This window comes from Lacerta agilis, chromosome 3, assembly GCF_009819535.1.
Source record: "Lacerta agilis isolate rLacAgi1 chromosome 3, rLacAgi1.pri, whole genome shotgun sequence".
Classification (NCBI taxonomy): domain Eukaryota; kingdom Metazoa; phylum Chordata; class Lepidosauria; order Squamata; family Lacertidae; genus Lacerta; species Lacerta agilis.
The window spans coordinates 42207366-42227809 of record NC_046314.1 but is presented as its reverse complement, the minus strand read 5'-3'; the positions used below and the strand labels follow the sequence as shown (position 1 = coordinate 42227809).

Genomic DNA, 20444 nt, shown 5'->3' with positions numbered 1-20444 from the left:
ATCCAACATTTGGTAGGGAAGATCAATGTGAAATTCTGATGGGTGGGGAAACATGCATTCACTTTCTAAAATGATCTGCCCATTTTCCTACTCGCCAGTACACTCACAGTTGGGGAAGATATACAGTAACAGAATCTTGTGGATAAATGATACAAGAGAGAGCCCAAGACGGTGTATCATTTATATGTCAGAGACAGATAAGACTGTCAAAATATGATGCCACTTTGTGTTAGGGGAAAAAAGAGCTTGGCACCAGTTATATTTCATCTCAGAATAGTCACCTTTCTGATCTCTGCCCTTCCATTATCTTCCTCCTCTTGCTTGGCAAGCGTACCAAAAGCAGGTCAACACCAGCAGCATGAAAAGAAGTTGTGAGAAGGCACAGAGGTATCCCACTGCCCCTCCGGCAAGCCACTTACCTCTCTGCAGGAAGATTCGGTTGGGTGGAGGTCTCAGTATATTTTTCAGAACAAGATGTGGATGAAGGACAGATACTCAAAACAATGAGCTTGGTAGAAACATTTAGTCCATTCACTCAAGACAATGTAAGTGTAAGGTAGGGATCAGCAACTAGAACTTCCAGGGCCAAATCCGTATTGTCTTTTGGCTGTCCCAGTCGCCAGTCCACAGTTAATGGAGTGAATAATGACTGTGGCAGCAGAGTCTGCAGGTTCTACTGGGGAAGAAAGAATTGGGTTTTCACCTTTCACCCCATCTCAGATGGGTTATCCTGCAAAATTGCTTGCTGACCACAAATGTAAGGAATGGGGAGGTGTTTCCAGAGAAACACCTGTTTGCCTTACCTAGCTGGCTCGACAGGAGCCTCGGTGTTCTAGGGTGCGCTCTGCTTAATGAAATTCCGGGATTGGCTGCACAATAAGTGCTTTGCTTCATCACAGTCATGCTTTCTTACATCATTACAGTTAAATTTCCAGGCACCAAAACCTACATTGACCCTGAAACCTACGAGGATCCAAATAGAGCTGTCCATCAATTCGCCAAGGAGTTAGATGCTTCCTGTATTAAAATAGAGCGTGTGATCGGTGCAGGTAAGCTCGCTGTGGCTTCCTTATACAATTCATCCATTTAGCTCGGATTGAAACTCATACATCATGATGACAGGCAAATAATTATATCTTGCGCATGGAGCTTTTTGCCTATACCAGAGTGGTTAAAAGCACTGGAGCTGCATTTGCTCATAAATGCAAAATAAATAAATAACCAGTCCAGTGGTCCAAAACGTGTGTGTGTGTGCGTGTGTGTGTGTTTCTATTTCCTCTTAGGAAAATGAAATGAAAATTGTCTTTTACAAATGCAGATAATGTCATTCCTCCTCACACATTGTTGAGAGAAGGTGGTGCATTTGAGTTAAACACTCCATGGCTATATTTGCATCAATATTTCCATTAAACTCCGAGAGAGGCTTGTGTGTGTGTGTGTGTGTGTGTGTAAAGGAACAACGTTTGTGTTTGTTATAACTAAAAGCTGGCTTTACAAAACAAGTTTTTCTTTGGGGAATGCCATAGTTGCCATTTTTAAAGTATTTTATTGCTATTAGAAGTCCTCATCTTAGCTCTCGTGAGTGATGGTAATTGTGCTGTCATTACATTGCTTTTCTTCCTTTTCCCACATACTTAAGCAGTGGTGTTCATGCTCTGGAAACCTGTTTCCATTTGTTTGCATTAATAAGATATGTGACACTTTTATTATTATACTGGTTCATGTAGTGAAATTAAGTATCCATGGGCAAGAAAAATATCAAATACCTGGGACTCCTGGAGGAAACATTCTTTGATTTCCCGTTGTTTTATGCAATACTTTTAAGTCCTCTTTTCCCCCTCTTTAAATCACCCCTGCAGCAGTGTGACAAGTGCTGTAAATTACATATAATAGCTCTTTGGTTGTGTTTTGTTTTTTAAAGGGAGGCAGGCTCACTTAACTTAAAAAAGGTTTATCTAGGTCATAAAAGCTAATGTGAAATGGATCAACCCTATGCATGTTATGCCAGTGTGTATAGGACTGCAGCCTTAGAAGATGTTAGTGACGACATTAACTAAAACTAAATTCATGTACACTCCTGATTCAGAATATTATCTTAAGTCATGCAGCGGTCTTTCCCACTGGAATTCAATGGATCCTCCAATCTTATTTTTGAATATCTGCTTTCAGTGCCAGCATAACCACATGATTTCACTGTAAGCACTTATTTGCAGGCACAGAGGTGGGTAATAACCTTCAAGTTCCAGTACTTAAATTCAGCAGAGGCCATCATTATAACATTGTGGAGCAGATGCGACACCATAACTTCATTTTCACCATGCAGAAAACTTCCTGCATGAGCTGGAGCCTCCATGCAAAACAACTGTTCCCATTTATTTATTTATTGAATTTATATACCTTTTGGGAGCTTCTCAAGCATTCTTCAGCCCAAACATCACAGCAACTGATGCCAGAAGACATCAGCACACTAACGGATCCACAGAGTTTGCCCAGCTTGTGTGACAGACCACAGCAACTCAGGTCTCGGGGTGGTTCACAGAACAAAATCAAAATATAAAACCACAATATATATAATCAAATTAACAACCCCCCCAAAAAAGAACCACATTTTAAAAGGGCATAGGACCTAACGGTCAGGGGTACCTTTACCTTAGGATAGCTTAGGATGCTTTGCTTTGCCAAGTTAGCTGCATTGAAGGCCTGCTTCCAGGAAAACTGTGTCACCGTTTCTCCATATGCATTCCAGCAATTTTACAGGAGTCAAAGCAGCCCCCTTATACAAAGGCTGCCTCTGAAAAAAAGTTAGCAAGTTTAGATTGGTTCAGAAATTAAGCGTGGCATTTCCCAAATTAAGAGAAGGCTCATTTTTAAGCCAGTCCAACAACACAAAGCAGGGGTGAGCTTGCCCATCAGTAGACAATAAAAACCAATAGCACCTTGGTAGACTAAAGTTGCATAAAACCCTTAATTCACAGCAAGCGTTCACTGGCATAGAACTTGACTGAGATAATAGATAAGGGTCTGTGGTTAAATAAGATTGAGAAAGCACAAAACAACAATCTTACTTCCCTGTTCTTGTGGAATTCTGATTCAATTTGATTTTTTAAAACGAAAATTAATTTTCTGATTGATTTTGTGACTACAAACTCAGAACTCCGCTGACAAACTGAAAGGCAAATATGGAAATGTCAGTCCTTTTGGTGGTGAAGTGTTAAGTGTAGTTGCCTTATTTATATTTCAATTCATGGGTCATACTTAGCAAAGGCTGAGAGGAAAATGACTGTTGCAACAGCCTGACGATAAAGCAGAAAAATATAGGCAGGGTTTATATCAAGTAAACATATGAAGTATCAGTTTGACAGACAACATGCAGCATCAAATATTTTAGCATGTTTCTCTGCTAATGTGTTACACTCAGCTGTGGAGTAAAGGTTCTCAGTTCTGTGGGTGATTGATTTTGATGAGGGTGCTATAATTTTCTGTTCCCTGCCAACATGTTTATGATACTCCTGTTGTGCACAACCATTGTGTGCTACACTATTGTCTGTACTATACTATTGACTGTGCCATCACAGTCCTTTGCTTTTATAGATTCCTCACGTTGCTATAGAATAGGCTAAAATTTGCTCATTTAGGGCCTGATCTTGCCAAAGCTCTTTTATACTTCTTTAATTTCAACCATGTGCTTAAATATTTTCCGCTGAAATTACTGCAGCTTGGAGGCATTTAACCTTGGTTGGGTTATGCCCTTGTTGATTTGATTCACATCTAGCATAACATTAAGTGGGAGTATTCATTTGACATCTAAATGCATTGGACATTCTGGTCCTATATCAGTGATTTCCTAACAGATGATATGTTTTCCATTTCAGGAGAGTTTGGAGAAGTATGCAGTGGGCGCCTAAAGCTTCCAGGCAAGAGAGATGTTGCCGTGGCCATTAAAACCTTAAAAGTAGGCTACACTGAAAAGCAAAGAAGGGATTTTCTTTGTGAGGCGAGCATCATGGGACAGTTTGATCACCCCAACGTTGTTCATTTAGAAGGGGTGGTTACCAGAGGTAATTAACTACCAGATCTGACCTTTATAGACAACATGCTAAAAGGCAATACATTGTTATAAAGTTTTCATAGTCAGCAATTCAAAAGACAGATGTGCTGCATAGATTAACAGATTTTCTTCTGATGTGTAACTAACTAAGGGAATGCTTAGTTTATGCAACAACATGAGAGAGAAAGAGAAATAAGATCAGTGGATGATGAAAAGATGAAGAACATTGGAATATTTATTTTTCCTAGTCTCATTTAGCCTCAAATACCATGTAGAAAGATAAGGTTTCTTACGTCCTTTCGTATTATCTGAAGTGTCATTTCCCCAGAATTCTCTTCACACAGCGGGAGTCAGGAGAACGCAATGACATTTTGATTTGTACGGTTTAACTTTTGCGAATCATGACCATATTCCGCACACAGACATTTAAGGGCCTTTTAGATCTCAGTAACAGTTTTGGAAGCTTCAGGAGCACTCATGCCTCAACTATTCAGCCCTTCAAAGGAACAACATGTGTTTTATCAGGAGTGGAGGGAACCACTCTGCTCAGATTATGATTCCTTTAAACAAAATGTGCCCCCCTTTCTTCTTTCCTTTTTTAGGGAAGCCAGTCATGATTGTAATAGAATACATGGAGAATGGAGCTCTGGATGCATTTCTCAGGGTGAGTGAATGCTGGAGGGAAACATACATAGCACTTCAAAAATAAAATATATATGCTACCAATTTAGCATAATAAAACATTTTCAGTGTAAAATGAGAACACGCCAAAACATTAAGAGATCTCTGAATGGTCTCTGAAAAATCAGATTAGAAATTAGAAGACCAGACGGGATCAAACGAAAACATTTTTGGCCATCTAAGTGATCCAATGTGGGACAGATATTGTGGTTTTGATTAGCATCATTGAAAGGGACCTGAAGCCATATTGTGGGAACACATGCTTCAAAATCATATTTGTATCTTTTCAACATTGTAGAAAAGAAAGAGTCCTTAAATTAAGTGCAGCAGTAATTCAGAAACGAAGGAAGCATTCCCTCCCCCCCAGTCCTAAGAGAGATTTTACAACTTTTTGTGACTGTTTACCATTTATGGTAGACAACTTGCTAAACACTACAAAGTCCAACAAGGAAAGTACATATAACTGTTAGCATCAGTAAGCTAAATCTGCTGCATGGATCCCAAAGTATAATATTGGTAATCATGGGCGTAGCCAGAGGGGCAGGGGGGCAGCTGCCCTCTCCTAGAGCAAGTAAAACAATAGAAATACTTAACTAACTGACCAATCACATCAGTTCTGCCACCCCTAACAAAAATCCTGGCCACACCCATGATTGGTATCATAATGTTTCTTCCCATACTCACAACAGCTACTTTCCTATTATGTATTAATTATGTATACTCTTGCCCTCAAAATACATTTTTACATAAAGTTAAGGACCGGTATATTCATAGCTCTCATGGAGTAACACATTCCTCTACCCTTTGGAAAAAGGTTTAATGAAAATCAGGATTTACACATATATATTCATATACTAATAGGGTTGCTCTTACGATTGATCTGCTGCTGGGATGATGGTTGACAGACTGCACATGTGAAGCCCAGAGCGACACTTCATGTCTTACATGTGGGCTGTGGGAGGCAAGTCATGCATGAGATGGAGGCACTAATGACATATTACATGTGGAATTTGCAGACACACAGGGCTGTGGGAGGCCTGGCCTTAAAGCACCAAGATTTTAACAATGTTTTTATCCTTCCCTCTCAGCTGCCCTAAGACGCATTTCTCTGCTTCTTTCTTTTACTTCAGAAACATGATGGGCAATTTACAGTAATTCAGCTGGTGGGGATGTTGAGAGGAATTGCTGCTGGAATGAGATACTTGGCTGATATGGGATACGTGCACAGGGACTTAGCAGCACGCAACATTCTGGTCAACAGCAATCTTGTCTGCAAAGTGTCAGACTTTGGCCTCTCCAGAGTTATAGAAGACGACCCAGAAGCTGTCTACACTACAACAGTGAGTTGCACATTAAACGAAAGAGAACACAGTTTGCTCGAGTATATTGTTGCCAACTCCCCACTCCCAGGAGTGGTGAGAATTTCCAAGGGCTGTGCTCCACAAGTCAAGTGACCTTTAGATGAAAAAACACTGGTGACATGTGGCATTTTTGCATTATTTGTGTTATTTCCAAATACACGTGTAGAGTACAGGTGGAGACAGGTGGAATTCTTACAAGACAGTAGTACCACTATCCCACATCAGATCCCCAGAGGTGTCTTTATCCAATTCTCTGTCCTTTCTCCCTACCTCCTATTTTTGTTACTCTCACACAAACTTATTTAGAGAAGTAGGTGTCTTGACTTCTTCAAGATCTGATTGCTTTCCAGTATAAAAGTCTCTATCCACCAGACATTAGCTCCCATTGATGAAACATCCAGTATCCTGGGCTAGTAACAAGCAGGATCTCTTAACAAAGGAATTGCCGGCCAATCATAGCAATTTTATTAACTGTGAGAGTTAATATTAAGAGCAATAATAATGCAATAGAACTCTATGCAAGACTCAGTAGAAATGGGGGGGGGGAGGAGGAGACTGGGATTGAGGGGGCAAGCCAGGAGCATGTGGTAAAGATGTCACAACTAAAATAAAATGTGAATCCCACTTTACTAATTGCAAAAGATTAAGAATCCCATTAATCTCAAACTCCTTGAAAAACAGCTTTCTCTTGAGTTCAGCAGGTGGCTGCCCTCCTTTGGTACACACATGTTCTAGCAGTATACATTTTCCAATCCACACACATTGGAAGTTCTCTTTCACATGTGAGACTAGTGCTGAAAAGTGGCAGCATGGAATCTAGGTGGGAGCTACGGATAACAGGTTGCAGTTGGGGGACTATTCTGCCACCATCCACACTAACGCTGATTACCAAGACAGACTAAAATGTACCTGTTAGGAACAAGGGCAGAGTCTCACCAAGACTCAGTAAACCAGGCATCAGCAACCTTTTTTAGCTGTGGGTCGGTCCACCATCCCTCAGACCATGTGGTGGGCTGGACTATATTTTGAAGAAAGAAAAAAAAAGGAACAAATTCTTATGCCTCACAAATAACCCAGAGATGCATTTTAAATAAAAGCACACATTCTACTCATGTAAAAACACCAGGCAGGCCCCACAAATAACCCAGAGATGCATTTTAAATAAAAGGACACATTCTACTCATGTAAAAACACGCTGATTCCCAGACCATCTGCGGGCCAGATTAGGTTGCCTACAGCTGCAGTAAACCGTTCAATGCAGGGGGTGGGAAAGTTTTTTCAGCCCAAGCCCGAGGGCTACATTCCCTCATGAAAACATTTCAAGTGGCCAGCTGTCAGTAAAAACAGTGGACAAGGCGAAAGCATTCACACACCCCACCCATCTCTTCTATCCCCCTGCCCTTCCCCATGCAGCACTTAAGCGTTTGAAACATGCTCCTATTGGCACAAATGAAAGCCTTTTAAAGCCTAACTGCTGCTTTGGGGTGACTTTAACGTGGTTTGCAGCTCATGGTGAGGTGGGAGTTAGGCTTCCCTCCACAGATGCAAACCTTCCCCCCCCCCCCCAAAAAAAAGATCCCACGCTGCATAGCATTTCTGCTTTTAAAAGCCTGCATTGGAGCCAGTGAAAGTGTTTTGTTTTTAAGTATAGTTGCTGCAAGTACTGCAGCACAGAGGGAGGGTTACTCTTAGCACCTAACCCCCACTCCCTTCGTGGAAGAAATGCAAGCTTTTTAAAAGCCTAAATGCTGTGGGGGCAGGGTGAAGAGAGGAGGTTGTGCGTTGGATGGAGAGGCCCTACAGGCCACATTTAGTCCATGGGCCAGAGGCTCCCCACCAATGGGTTTAACTAATCAAGTAAACATGTCCGCACGTGCCAACCAGCAGCTCTAACTATGCAATTTAGGACAATCGGCTTGAAATATTTACTGTTAATAATCCTAAACTGACTCAGAGTCTCAGAGTAAAGGTGCCAGTAAAAAAAATAAAAAATAGGAGGAGTTCATGCTCATTAGCAAGCTCATTACAATACAACAGGTGTGGTGAGTTAGGGGTCCTCCACAATAATTTCCATCATCCCTGACCACTGACCTTTCTGGCTGGTGCTGATGGCAGTTGGAGCTCAGGAACATCTGGAGTGCCACATGTTCCCCTACCCTAAAATACAGTACCTGTGGAGTTTTCACCAGTGCTCAAGGAAGGTGAGTATTAATGTCATTGGCCCACAGGTGCAATGTGTCCTCTGCCAAATGCTGGATTATGGCATCTGCACACCACTCTACCAGCCCAGTCCTCTAATGGATGCTTGTATAATCTCTGGAGCTCCCTGAATGATGGAAAACCAACATGTTAAGAAGGAGAAAGGGCATATTTAATTGTGGAGGTTCTCTGTACATTACAAACTAGTGTATCGGGAAGATGTCAAGAATAAGAAAAAGTTTCTTCCCAATATTCTAGTTTTCCGTGTACTGTATAATAAACATTTATATCTAGTTATATTTAACCATGTGATCCTTGCATTGATCTGAAGTGGTGCAGTCCAGTAGTAGCTGCTCTGTATATCGTATAGGTTGACTGTAGGAGGGAGGAATGGCTATAATCTGTGAGATGATGCAAGATTTAAAGAAGCACAGACATAATTTACTTCTTTAGTTTTAATTTTCTTTTATGATTGCAAGAAGCTGCCTTTCAGCTAATGCTTTCACGTACGGATAGTGTTACTGTTAAGTTTGTTTCAGAAACTTTCTTTTTCCGCAGGGTGGGAAAATACCAGTAAGATGGACAGCTCCTGAGGCCATACAGTATCGCAAGTTTACATCAGCAAGTGACGTATGGAGTTATGGAATAGTAATGTGGGAAGTCATGTCTTACGGAGAGAGGCCATACTGGGATATGTCAAATCAAGATGTAAGTTCCAAAAATGCATGTTCTGTTTCTTATAATGCACAGCGCTGGATAATAGATCTTGCAAATGATATATGGATTAGGGTTTCCTCTCTAGCAACACACCCAAAGACTTGAAGAACAATTAATATTTATATTGTAAAAGGAAAATAGAAACTTACTTTGGAAAGGTGTAAAATTATTAGCACTAGCAAGCTAATGGGAAACTAGTTCAAGGGCTCCCATTAGTGCACTGGAGTTTGACCACTTCCTCCCCCAAATCCACTCGAGTGGGTGTGAGGAAGGGGCGGTTGTTCCGTCTGGTAAATAGAAATGCTTGCACTGACAGAACAATTGCATTAACGTGATGCTGAATTCCACATATTGTTTTAATTCTCTTTTTAGCTACATCTCAATTATTGCTAGTTGTTTCATTATTTTATAGTTCATTAATAGGGCATAGCAAGCAGCATACACAGAAAGAGACTACATAACACACACTCTAGTAGGCAAATAGCACAATTCTGCACATGTCTACTCAGAAGTAAGACCCATTGAGTTCACAGGTTAAGTGTGTAGAGGACTGAGCCAAAAGCTGGGATAAGGGTCAGTTATGATGTTCAGGCTTTTCCAGCCGTCGTTGCCTTTAGACATCTTAAAAAGTCACTCTTGGTGTTTGAAGACCTCTGAAAGCAAATTGGCAAGGGCACTTTGGATCCTAGACAGTTGTGTGTGTGTGTTTTTAAGCCCACAATTTCTATAAGTTTCAACAGCACCATTACAAAATCCATGAAACACTGGCCCATTAATCACCCTCTTCTAAAACTTAGAGAGAGGGAATAATAAATAACCATTCATCCATAATAGCTGATTTCTTTTCAACATCTTACAACTGAACCTTTATTCCATGTTGTCTTCAGTGAAAATAATATAATCCTACAATGGGAAAAGAAACCCTTTTCATAACACTGTGTGCATCCTCATTCTAGGTAGGGCTTAGGCTGTCACTTTCCCCCCCTCACAAAACAGGAAAAATGAAAACATGTAGTCACCTCCACCCCTTTGATCTTGGCCTCAGGCTTGTTTACACAGGTGCAGATTGAGGGCTTGCTGACATGGCACCCAATCTAGCCCTTACAAGAGCATTTTAGAGCAGATTCTTGTGTACGGAAGTTCCCTGTGACTAACCCTTTTGAATAGGATTATTCCTTGAACAGGGTAGCCATTTTCACAAGCAAGCGGGGAGGGAACTTGGCTTTACCACAGCTTTAATTTTGAGCACAAAGGTCCATGGCTGTGGAACAGAGCTATATCTAAATTAGTTCCTTATTTGGACACATATTATTTCTTCAAATCAAGAGACAGTACAGTTTGGCCTAAGTTACAAACTTACTTACAATTGTCATCTGAGCTTCAAGTGACAATGCTAGCTTCAGGAGCATCCCCAAGCTGTTCTTTTGGCAGGAATGCAACTCCAGTCAGAACAGGCCATCTCCCTGGCTCCTAGACCCTGGTGCTGCCCACTATTCCTGCCTCCAGCTGGTAGGAATTCAGTCTCAGTTTATAAGCCCTTATACAGCTCAACACCCCCAGTACCGGTCCAACATCTAAAGAGCTTCTCCTTATTTCCCGGATGACTTCTCCCAGTGCCTTCATATAAATGTTAAAAGGTATGAGAGACAAGATGGTACTCTTGCCAAAATCCTCAGGTACATGAGAAGTTAAATGCATGGCTGACCACAAGCTTTGACACTGATTCAACAAGCAAGACATCTCCTGCACCTTCCCTTTGAAGAGAACATGGCAAGCACAGCTGTTTGTATGTCCCAAGACTGGACAGACGAATGGGCATATTCCTCTGTGTGTGCTGGCTCTGTGAAGTTTGTCTGCACCAGTGCTGGCGTCTCCATGTCCAAAGAGATGGGGGCGAAGTTATGGCTGCTTTAGCATCATGCTAAATCTCTAAATCTGCTCTGCAGGGTAAAGAGACACTGCCCCGACCCCTGAAACAGCATGCAGGGGAAGGAGAGGGGAACTTGTTCCATCCAGCAAGTAGAATGCCTGTGCCGAGGTAGGGTTGGCACAGTACAAATGTGCTGGTGATGCCAATATGGTGCTCCTCCCAGGGCATTTCCACCATGCCAACCTCGCCAGTGCTGCATCCCTCTTCCTCTCCACCCCAGTATGCTGCAGTCACTCAGCTGAACAAATGAGCAGTGCAGCCCTACCAGATGGCCTACTGCTGTGGAAAACAAAGGACTAAGGAGAATTTCTCAGTACAGGGAGGCCAATACTTGATGCAATGTGTGCTCTTTCCCTTAGTAAGGTACTATTAGCTATTCTGGTTTCAACTTTGTTGCCTTTATATAAAATATGGGAATCAAAATGCAGATACCAAGTGAAGTTTCATTTTGTCATAGAAGTAAGTGTGTGTTTAAATAAAAGATGAGGGAAATAATGTTATTTCCCTGTTGTTGTTTTAAGAATGATCGACATCAGAGAGTACTTTTTTGGTGCGTTTTTTTTCTAATCTACCATATAAAATCTAAATGATGAGTCAGTTTGGCAGAGAGCAAAGTTGTTAATATTTGACAGGTCTCAGTGTCAGAGATTTCATGGACTGTCAAAATATGGGCAAACAAGTCCTTGGGGCAGGGAGAGAGAAATATTTACATTCCCTCGACACCCAGTAGAGTTTCATTCCTTTTGACACCTTCCTTCTGTACTAGATTCAAACATAAAAGGTGTCTGACAGGAATATAAGATGCCTCAAAGGCAAAGCTTACCTATCTTTCAAAAAAGACATAAGGAAAGAACTGTTAGGAGAAGGGAAAGCAACAGGCAAAATCAGTATTTTCATACTTCTTGCTGAAATTTTCTATTGGGCTTAATGTATGGGCCCAATTTGTAAATAGGTAAACAGAGCAAATTGTCTGACAGTGAGAACAACATACCAGTTATATTCTAGTTAGCATTTAATTTATTTCCTGCTCAGCTGAAATGAGGTTTGCTGTGCAATCTTGCACATGTTTATTCAGAAGCAAGTCCCATTCACTTCAATAGGGCTTACTCCCAGGCAAGTGCATTCAAGAATGCAGCTTAAATATTTTAAGCCTAGCATGATGGGATGGGATGAGGATGTGTTGAACTACTGCTCTACAAACTATCAGAAAAGAAATGAAAAACAAGCACAAGGGATAGTTGTGACATAGAATAATAGAATTGTGGAGCCCAAGAATCATCTAGTCCAACCCCCTGCAATGCAGGAATCTCAGCTAAAGCAGCCATGACAGATGGCCATCCAGCCTCTGTTTAAAAAAAAAAAACCCCAAGGAAGGAGAGTCTACCATCTTCTAAGAGTTCCACTGTCAAACAGATCTTACCATGAGAAAGTTATTCCTGATGTTTAGTCAGAATCTCCTTTCTTACAACTTGAAGCCGTTGGTTCGGGTCCTACACTCCAGAGCAGGCGAGGCAAGTGGTACCTAAATAAAGTATGTAGTATTCTCATTAATTTAGACTAAACCTACACTTTTACAATCAGGCTTCACACAATGTTAACTGCATTTTGTGTTATTTGTATTCACCAGTACAGTATGTAAAGATGAAAGTGGAGTAAGTCAGATGAGAGGGACTAATTTATTTAATCTTGTTTCGTATGGCAAGACAAAGATGGGTTGGAGCCTATTTTCCTACTGAAATAGCTAGTGTTCTTATCCAATTTACATGGCCATAAATTTATTTAAATATATATTCACTACTTAAAATAGAGTATGTGCTGGAACTAAGCCAAATAATGTGGAAAATTGACCTCAAACCATTTGTTGTTGTGGTGGTGGTGGTTTTAGTGCCTCTTGTCGGTCCCCATCATTATGCTTTGACTTTAAATCTTAGAATCACTTACCTTACTTCCCTCATTCAGAATGGTCTTAAACAAAAACTATTTGAATTTCTGGTTTTATTTGTTCAGCGTTCATGTGTAAAAGAAGTAAAAGTTTTTTTCTTTAAAAAAAAAAAGGTGAACCATTAACCTTTGCTATTAGTCATTTCTCTTCACCATGGAATTTTCTACAATCAAGAAAATATATTTGCCATCATGTCTGCAATGCATATTTTGTTGCACTTTCTTTCATTGCTTCGCTTTTGCTGTCTAGGTGATATGTTCTGCCATGGTCATGTTTTGGATTTCTAGATCAGTTGACGGCAATCAGTCAAATAATTGTGTTCCAATTACTGTGGGAGATCGACAAGGCATGTCGTATTTGTATTTCTCTCATCTCTAATTCCTTTGGAAATTCTGCAGAGTACTCACGTTTTATTAATAAGTGTCTGAGTTGAATTTTCATCATAAACACGTTTTTAGTCTGAAGAGCATAATTACTGCATCATCATTTCATATAATTACACACACACACACACAAACACACAGAGAGAGACAGAGAGACAGAGAGACTGACTGACTTTCCACATGTATACCTTACACAGTTCTGAACTCTTCAAATTTCAGATTTGAAAAAGGGGTCGTAATTGCCCAAGCTAAACATCAGAACTCCAGGAATCTCTGCATGTTTTATCCACACTCACCCATTACCATGCATAATAGAGTTATAGAATAAGAAAAACCAAAATCACAGCCATTGAAATGCCTGTGGCCTGAGAATGAACACATTAGATAACATTAACCTTAGCATTATGGATATTATTTGAAGTAAAGCTGCAACCACAAAAGTGGCTTGTGACCTTTCAGTTTGAATGTGGAGTACCCTCCAACTTTGCAGGTGTATGAGAACTCTGGATTCAGCTGTAGGTTTCCACACAGAAGAGGGAAGGTGATACTTACTATTTTCTTCTCTCCCTGGCAGCTACCACAGCATCCAAAAAAATCTATTCTAGAGGATCCCACAATCCATTGAAAAAATTTTTGCAGGTGGGGAGGTGCTGGTGTCTGCAGCAGAGGGAGTATCACACACACAAAATTGCTTTCCCCCCTCTTATGTGAGTGGATGCCTCCTTTGGCACAAAAGTGATAGGAGCGCTAAGTGGCAATCACCCTGTGTTTTCAAACGTTTACAATATTTGCAGATTGCATCCAATAGGATTTTGGCTTCCTCTGTTCATGTATATGGCATGACGCATTGTTATACTTTTCTGCAGTGCACTGGGAGATTTTGATAAACTTTTTGATTCTTGGAGTCTACTTTTCATTCTTTAAAATGCTCCTTCAATTCACATTCCGACATGCGTATATAATATATATATTGAACAGAAGCTTTGAATTCTCACCAGCTTTTATTTATCATGGCAGCTTTATATCCTAGGGTTAACCCCAGAAGAAAGCCCCGAGGTTGGCTTTCTCTGGACTACTGCAAAGGAGAGAGTCCTGTGCTACTTACTCCTGAGGAACAAGCACTCTTCCTTAGCAATTCTAACACAGTTATGTCTGTCGGCATTTGAAATACCCACCCCACCCTGAAACAATATTTTAACGCTTTATATAACTTTTTTTTTTTTTAATCAGCTCATTGCTTCCCATCATGGTTTCTTATCCTGTCCTTGGGGCATTTAGCAGTTTCCTATAATTATTTCCCCCTCCCTCTTTTACTTAAACCTCAAATGAGTTTTGCTAGAAAATCAAGCAGTGGGTGTAACTCTTCCTACAGACATTAACTGCCCTGCACCATATCACAACATACCACATTTTCTTAATAATGGACTTTCCTTCTCCTGATTCATTAAGATATTACCCAGCCAAGCTATGCTTAAACATGTCACATTGCATTCAGATTCAGTTGTGCCCATTGTAAGGGTGAGTATTAAGGGAAAGTGTTTTTTTAGAAAGTACCTTTTATGCACAGTAATTTCCAGATACTTTTCTTGCATAGCATGCACGGATGCCTAAACCTCTGTTCATTTAAATGCTGTGTGTATTCCTGGAGGGAAAATGAAGGGGGGGGTGGCTTTGGGCAAATGCTGTTGCCTTCAAAGAGCATCTTCATGTATCAATTTATCAGCTTCACCCTTGGTGAATTTAATTGCTGTTTCCTGCTGCTGATTTGACTAGGTAATGCAACCATGTTCTCAGCATACACCACAGAATAATCTGTTTAATAAGCATGGAAAATAAAAACAAGTTTATTATACAGCAACATGAATGCATGTGTCAAAACAACAGGCTCTGTTTGAAAGATACATTTCATAAAGCTTTGATTGCTTAATTTGGCTGCTTGATTCTTCATGGGCCGTAAAAAATTCAAAACAACGTTGTTTTGCCTTTTAGGTTATAAAAGCAATTGAAGAAGGCTATCGCTTGCCAGCACCCATGGACTGCCCAGCAGGCCTTCACCAGCTGATGCTAGATTGCTGGCAGAAAGAGCGCGCGGAAAGGCCAAAGTTTGAGCAAATAGTGGGCATTCTGGACAAGATGATTCGGAACCCAAACAGCTTGAAAACCCCTCTGGGAACCTGTAGCAGGTAAGTTACTGGTGCTGTTTCTAAGTCGTAGGCCAGATTTTTAGGCTGTATTTCTTCATTCAGTTCAGCTGCTGTGTTCCGCTGCAGGGTGTACAGAAACATCCTCTTTTCAGGCTGCCTTTACAAAGATAAACCAGCAGATACTCTAGACTGTGCTGTGTGTTGCTTGTCATAAAACTAGCAGGAACTGAACAGAGGAACCTGAACAGCTTCCATGTTTTGAAAGAAGCAGAAAGGCCACTGTATGATTTGAATTTCCCTGATTTACTACAGTTTGTTTACTAAAAAGGTTTTAGCACAAAGCAGCTTCCAATAAAATTGCTGTAAAATAATTTGCAAAAACATGGAGTTTTAACTGCTGCTCTTTACTGTTTTATTGTTGCTCTGTTGATAGAAGTATGCAGCAGCTATGAAGGCCATATGAAATGTATTTATTCATTTACTGTATTTAGAGCCCATTCTTCACCAAATGATCCAAGGCCAGAAATTCAAAAAAATTAAGAGATACTTAACAATATTTCTTAAATATTGTGTGTGGGTGTGTATGTACATACATACACACACACATACACTACACACAAGCACTAGATGCTGTATTGGCTATATTTTACTCCATGTTATTTTTTGTCAAATCCAGAAATACTCACTTCAAACCACAATGTATAATCTTCAAAATTCCAGCATATTTCTACTGAAGTAAATGGAGCTGTTCTTTGGTTTGCATATATCAGACCTATTTATCTTCAGATCTCTTTTTATTTATAATAATTAATCTCTGATTCATTTGATTTTTATAATTATTCAAAATTGCATTGCACCTTTGTGTATTTGGAAGGAAGTCTCTCTGTGCTCAGTGAGGCTTACTCCCACATAAATGTGTGTTCTAGAAGGAAGGTTTTCTGGGTGTCAGGTGGTCACAAGCTACACAGGGACTACGATTTTACCCATAACAATTTGGGTCATGCAAAAAGGCTATCAGAATCAGCACAGGTTGTACAGCCAAAATGAGTTAATATCACAGGGATAAAAGAAAACCTGCTTCTTGGTGCTTCTTTTCCCAGACGTATCATTCTAAAGAACCTCAACACGAAACAAAGCCAGGCTTCAGAGAAGCTATTTAGCTAGACCCAGTGCCAGAAGTCAGATCATAGTCACCACATTTCTGTATGTCTTTTCTTCCCTTTGACCAATCTTCATTTGATCACAAAATGTTTGGAGCGAGGCTTTCCTCTTAGTGTGAATTTTTATAGAGTCAAATCTCTATTGTGTGTATAAGACATAGCACACTAACTCAAGTAAGAAACAATATTACAGTCAAACCTGGGTTCCCGAGTGCCTCCGTTATCATACGTTTCAGCTCCCGAACACCAAAAACCCGGAAGTAAATGTTCTGGTTTCCAAACGTTTTTTGGAACCCGAACGTCCGACACAGCTTCCGCTTGTTTGCAAGAAGCTCTTGCCACCAATCGGAAGCCGCGCCTCGGTTGTCGAACGTTTTGGAAGTTGAACTGTCTTCTGGAACAGATTACGTTCGTCAACCAAGGTAACCCTGGTAGATAACTAGTGAAAAAGAAGGGGGGGTTGTTGTTGGAACTGAACAGTGTGGACAAAGCCTTAGGTGCTTGCTGTGCCTTTAACCCAATTGGATATGATTTGTTCCTATTCCTATCAGGCAATATAAATGCTCTCTACCGTTGTAATTTCTCTTAAAATATAATAACTTTGTGTTTCCCTTCCGATCTAGGCCAATCAGTCCTCTTCTGGACCAGAATACACCTGATTTCACTACATTTTGTTCTGTAGGAGAATGGTTGCAAGCCATCAAGATGGAAAGATATAAGGATAACTTTTCAGCTGCAGGTTACAATAACCTTGAGACAGTAGCCCGGATGACTATTGAGTAAGTGATTTGATTTTCATGTGATTATGATGGCTGATGTTTTAAATAGGTGTTACCACAATAGCTTTCACCATGGCCCAAGCTATCATCATTTCCTCACCAAGTCTGGAATGAGGAGTAGAGGCATTTTCACCCCTAGAGGTCCTTTCCCTACCATCACTATCAGTTCACACAAATTGCTCTAATTATTAAAACACATTGTTTAAAAATAAAGGAAAGGTAGGTGCATGAAAGAGGAGCCAATAAGAACCCTAAAAACATATTGTAGCAGAGCCAACCTGCATAAAAAACATTGGGATCTCCAGACATGTCCACCACTCACTCTTTAGTCCCAGAGCAGTAACCAGATTTTAAGGTGGTCTGAATCCTAGAACTGCTTTGACAATTACCTAGACAGCGTAGGGCCAGGCTAGCCAACACGGTGTGCTCCAATTGTTGTTGTACACCAGCTCCCATCACCCCTGACCATTGCCATGCTGGCTGGGGCTGATGGGAGTTGGAGTCCAGCAACATCTGCAGCCCATCATGTTTACTCCTGATCTAGGGCAATCCAGAAATTCTGATAATTGTAGTGAGTTGTGACTCCCAATCACCCCTTGTAATAAAGAGGAGGGGGATTTGCAAAATTTAAAGAGTTTTTCTGCTCATAGGTTTCTCTAGCTGAATAATAAGAATCACAGAATTGTAAAGTCTATAAGGAATGGAAAACGCGTTGGAGGGGACCACAAAGGTCATCTAGTTTAAGCCCTAAAATGCAGGAATCCTTTTGCCCAACGTGGGGCTCGAACCCACAACCCTGAGATTAAGAGTCTCTTGCTCTACCAACTGAGGTCCTCCAGATATTGCTGGGCTACAGCTTCCATCATCCCAAACAATTTTATATCGATTTTCTATATTTTTATTAGAATTGGAGATTGCTTACTGCTTAGATACTCTATGATTAAGTGGTATATAAATTCATAAAACAAACCAATATAAACCATAAAACAACCACCAGAAAAATCAGGCCTAGGCATACTGACATCCCAGGTGTACAAAATATCATTCAGTTCTGTGAATTGTGCTGATGTTTCTTTTTTTGTCCTCATACACTGACAGTCAAATGCCTAACCTAGAACCTTTCTCTTCCCTTTCCGCCAGCGATATTATGAGCTTAGGCATCACGTTGGTTGGCCATCAAAAGAAAATCATGAGCAGCATTCAGACTATGAGAGCACAAATGTTACATTTGCATGGCACTGGCATCCAAGTGTGATAAACGCTTCTCCCTTACGAGGGAGGTGACAGACTTAAGAGAACAGTGCCGGCCTTCGATCTACATGAAGTGCTGCTAGAAGACACATGATTTTCTGGGTCCTTCCTGCAGACCACAGAAGGCCCACAAGAAGCACCTACAGACTTGAACTCCTAAGTGCCACCAGAAATTTACTTAAAAAGGGAATATGGATCCACTGATGGCAGCAACGAAAGCAGTGACAATAAACAAAGTACTACCTGAAACACCTACGAACACCTTGAACTCTCTAACCTCCTTTTTATCTTATGGACTTTTTAAATTGTACATAAGGGATTTTGAAAAAAAGAAAGAATATATTTGTCAGATAAAAATCATATTATTGCTAAAGTCAACAAAATATTTTCCTTAAACCTTTCATTTCAAACTCCCCCCCCCCAAGAAAGAGAAAAAACAGGAATCAGTTGTGTTGCTTTATCATATAGACATTCTTTTAATGTAACATTTATTATCTTTGGACCTTCTTAGTGCTAAGCATATGACACATTATTACACTGGGGACCTTTGAAAGATTGTATGAATTTCTACAGACACAAGAGGTGTAACTGAGAAATGTGGATCTGACCGCTGGGTTGGGTGAAATGGAGTTGCGGGGTAGGGTTTGCTTTATTAAGTTTACTTCAGTCTGTTAATTCCGCACCACATTTATGTGGTTTGCTAATTGGCAGGAAATCAGGAAGGGAAAGAAAGACATTGCCAAGAGTTCTGATATTTTTGAAAATAATTTTGTATGATAAATCACATGGTCTCTTTAAACAGGAAATGAATAAAATGGAGAACCTAGCAATAATGTTCCCTTAAAACGCCCAGGCACTTTTAAAGAAAAGGCATGAAATATGACTTTAGGAAGTTGCCTGGGTTAAATATAAGCTGTACATCTGCAACTTTAAACTTGTTAAGACCTCTTTTGCTGAATAATTGATTGTAGTAGGTGTGTCAAAAACAAAAAGAAAAGAAAACAGGTACAGTACTGTAGTGTTGCCTAGCCTTTTAATCAGAGCACATTGGTGTTTATTACTGTTGTTCCTTTCTTTAATTTTTCAATATTCCACATTAGAAGGTCTAGGGAAAAATAACTGGCATATGGTTAATATGAGATTAAGTTGAATGTAGTCCCTCCTGCAAAAATAAACATCTGGGGGTGCAATCCAGAGAACAGAAGGCATACCTACACCCCACTGAACTCAGCATTTAATTGAGACTAATTTTTACTGGTTTCAATTGGGACTTAGTCTCAAAAATATGTTACCACATTCTATATGGAGTCCCAGCAATTTCGATGGGGCCCGAGTGCAACTAACTTTCTCTGGATTGTACTCCTCCAGTGTAAGCCCTAATACAAAGAGGTGAACAGCAGCTGTGAGGCTTGCACAGGAGATGTTCCTATCAGATGGTGCCTTTGGATTTTCTATTAGAACCACTGAGTGTAAAATGCAAGTGGCAGTTCGAATATTTTCAAGTTTTGTTTTTTTTACAAACTGCTCTATACACACACACACAAAAAACCACAGTCACTTGAGACTTCTGACTAAAAAGTAGCTGTTGAATGAGAGAACTTTTTTTAGGGGGAAAAAACCAGTTTTAATTTAATATACGCGTACTTGAGTTGAATGAAATGTAGAACTACCATAAGCAATAACAGTGCGTTGCAGGAATATATACAAAACAGGTGATAAAATGCTGTCAAAAAAATATCATGAAAATCATGAGCTACCCCAGCAGTGAATAGCTGTACTTCCAAAGAGAACTGGGCTGCTCCCATTGGTTTTCATAGAGAAAGATCCCAGGGATCAGTTATAAATTAAG

General features: G+C 40.3%; 1 protein-coding gene across 3 annotated transcripts in view; it reads left to right on the top strand.

The window, feature by feature from the left end:
* The window catches only part of EPHA7 (EPH receptor A7), a 168296-nt gene extending 148208 nt beyond the window's left edge, over nucleotides 1-20088 (top strand). For 2 of the 3 annotated variants that reach the window (XM_033143446.1, XM_033143448.1), the window contains exons 10-17: nucleotides 924-1049; nucleotides 3873-4058; nucleotides 4651-4712; nucleotides 5860-6069; nucleotides 8848-8997; nucleotides 15251-15444; nucleotides 17189-17344; nucleotides 18485-20088. In XM_033143446.1, coding sequence (XP_032999337.1) covers nucleotides 924-1049; nucleotides 3873-4058; nucleotides 4651-4712; nucleotides 5860-6069; nucleotides 8848-8997; nucleotides 15251-15444; nucleotides 17189-17344; nucleotides 18485-18599 — 1199 coding nt within the window. In that variant the 3' untranslated portion in view covers nucleotides 18600-20088. The remainder of the gene's footprint in view (nucleotides 1-923; nucleotides 1050-3872; nucleotides 4059-4650; nucleotides 4713-5859; nucleotides 6070-8847; nucleotides 8998-15250; nucleotides 15445-17188; nucleotides 17345-18484) is intronic. The other variant, XM_033143447.1, reaches the window with a different exon arrangement.
* Nucleotides 20089-20444: the final 356 nt, after the last annotated feature.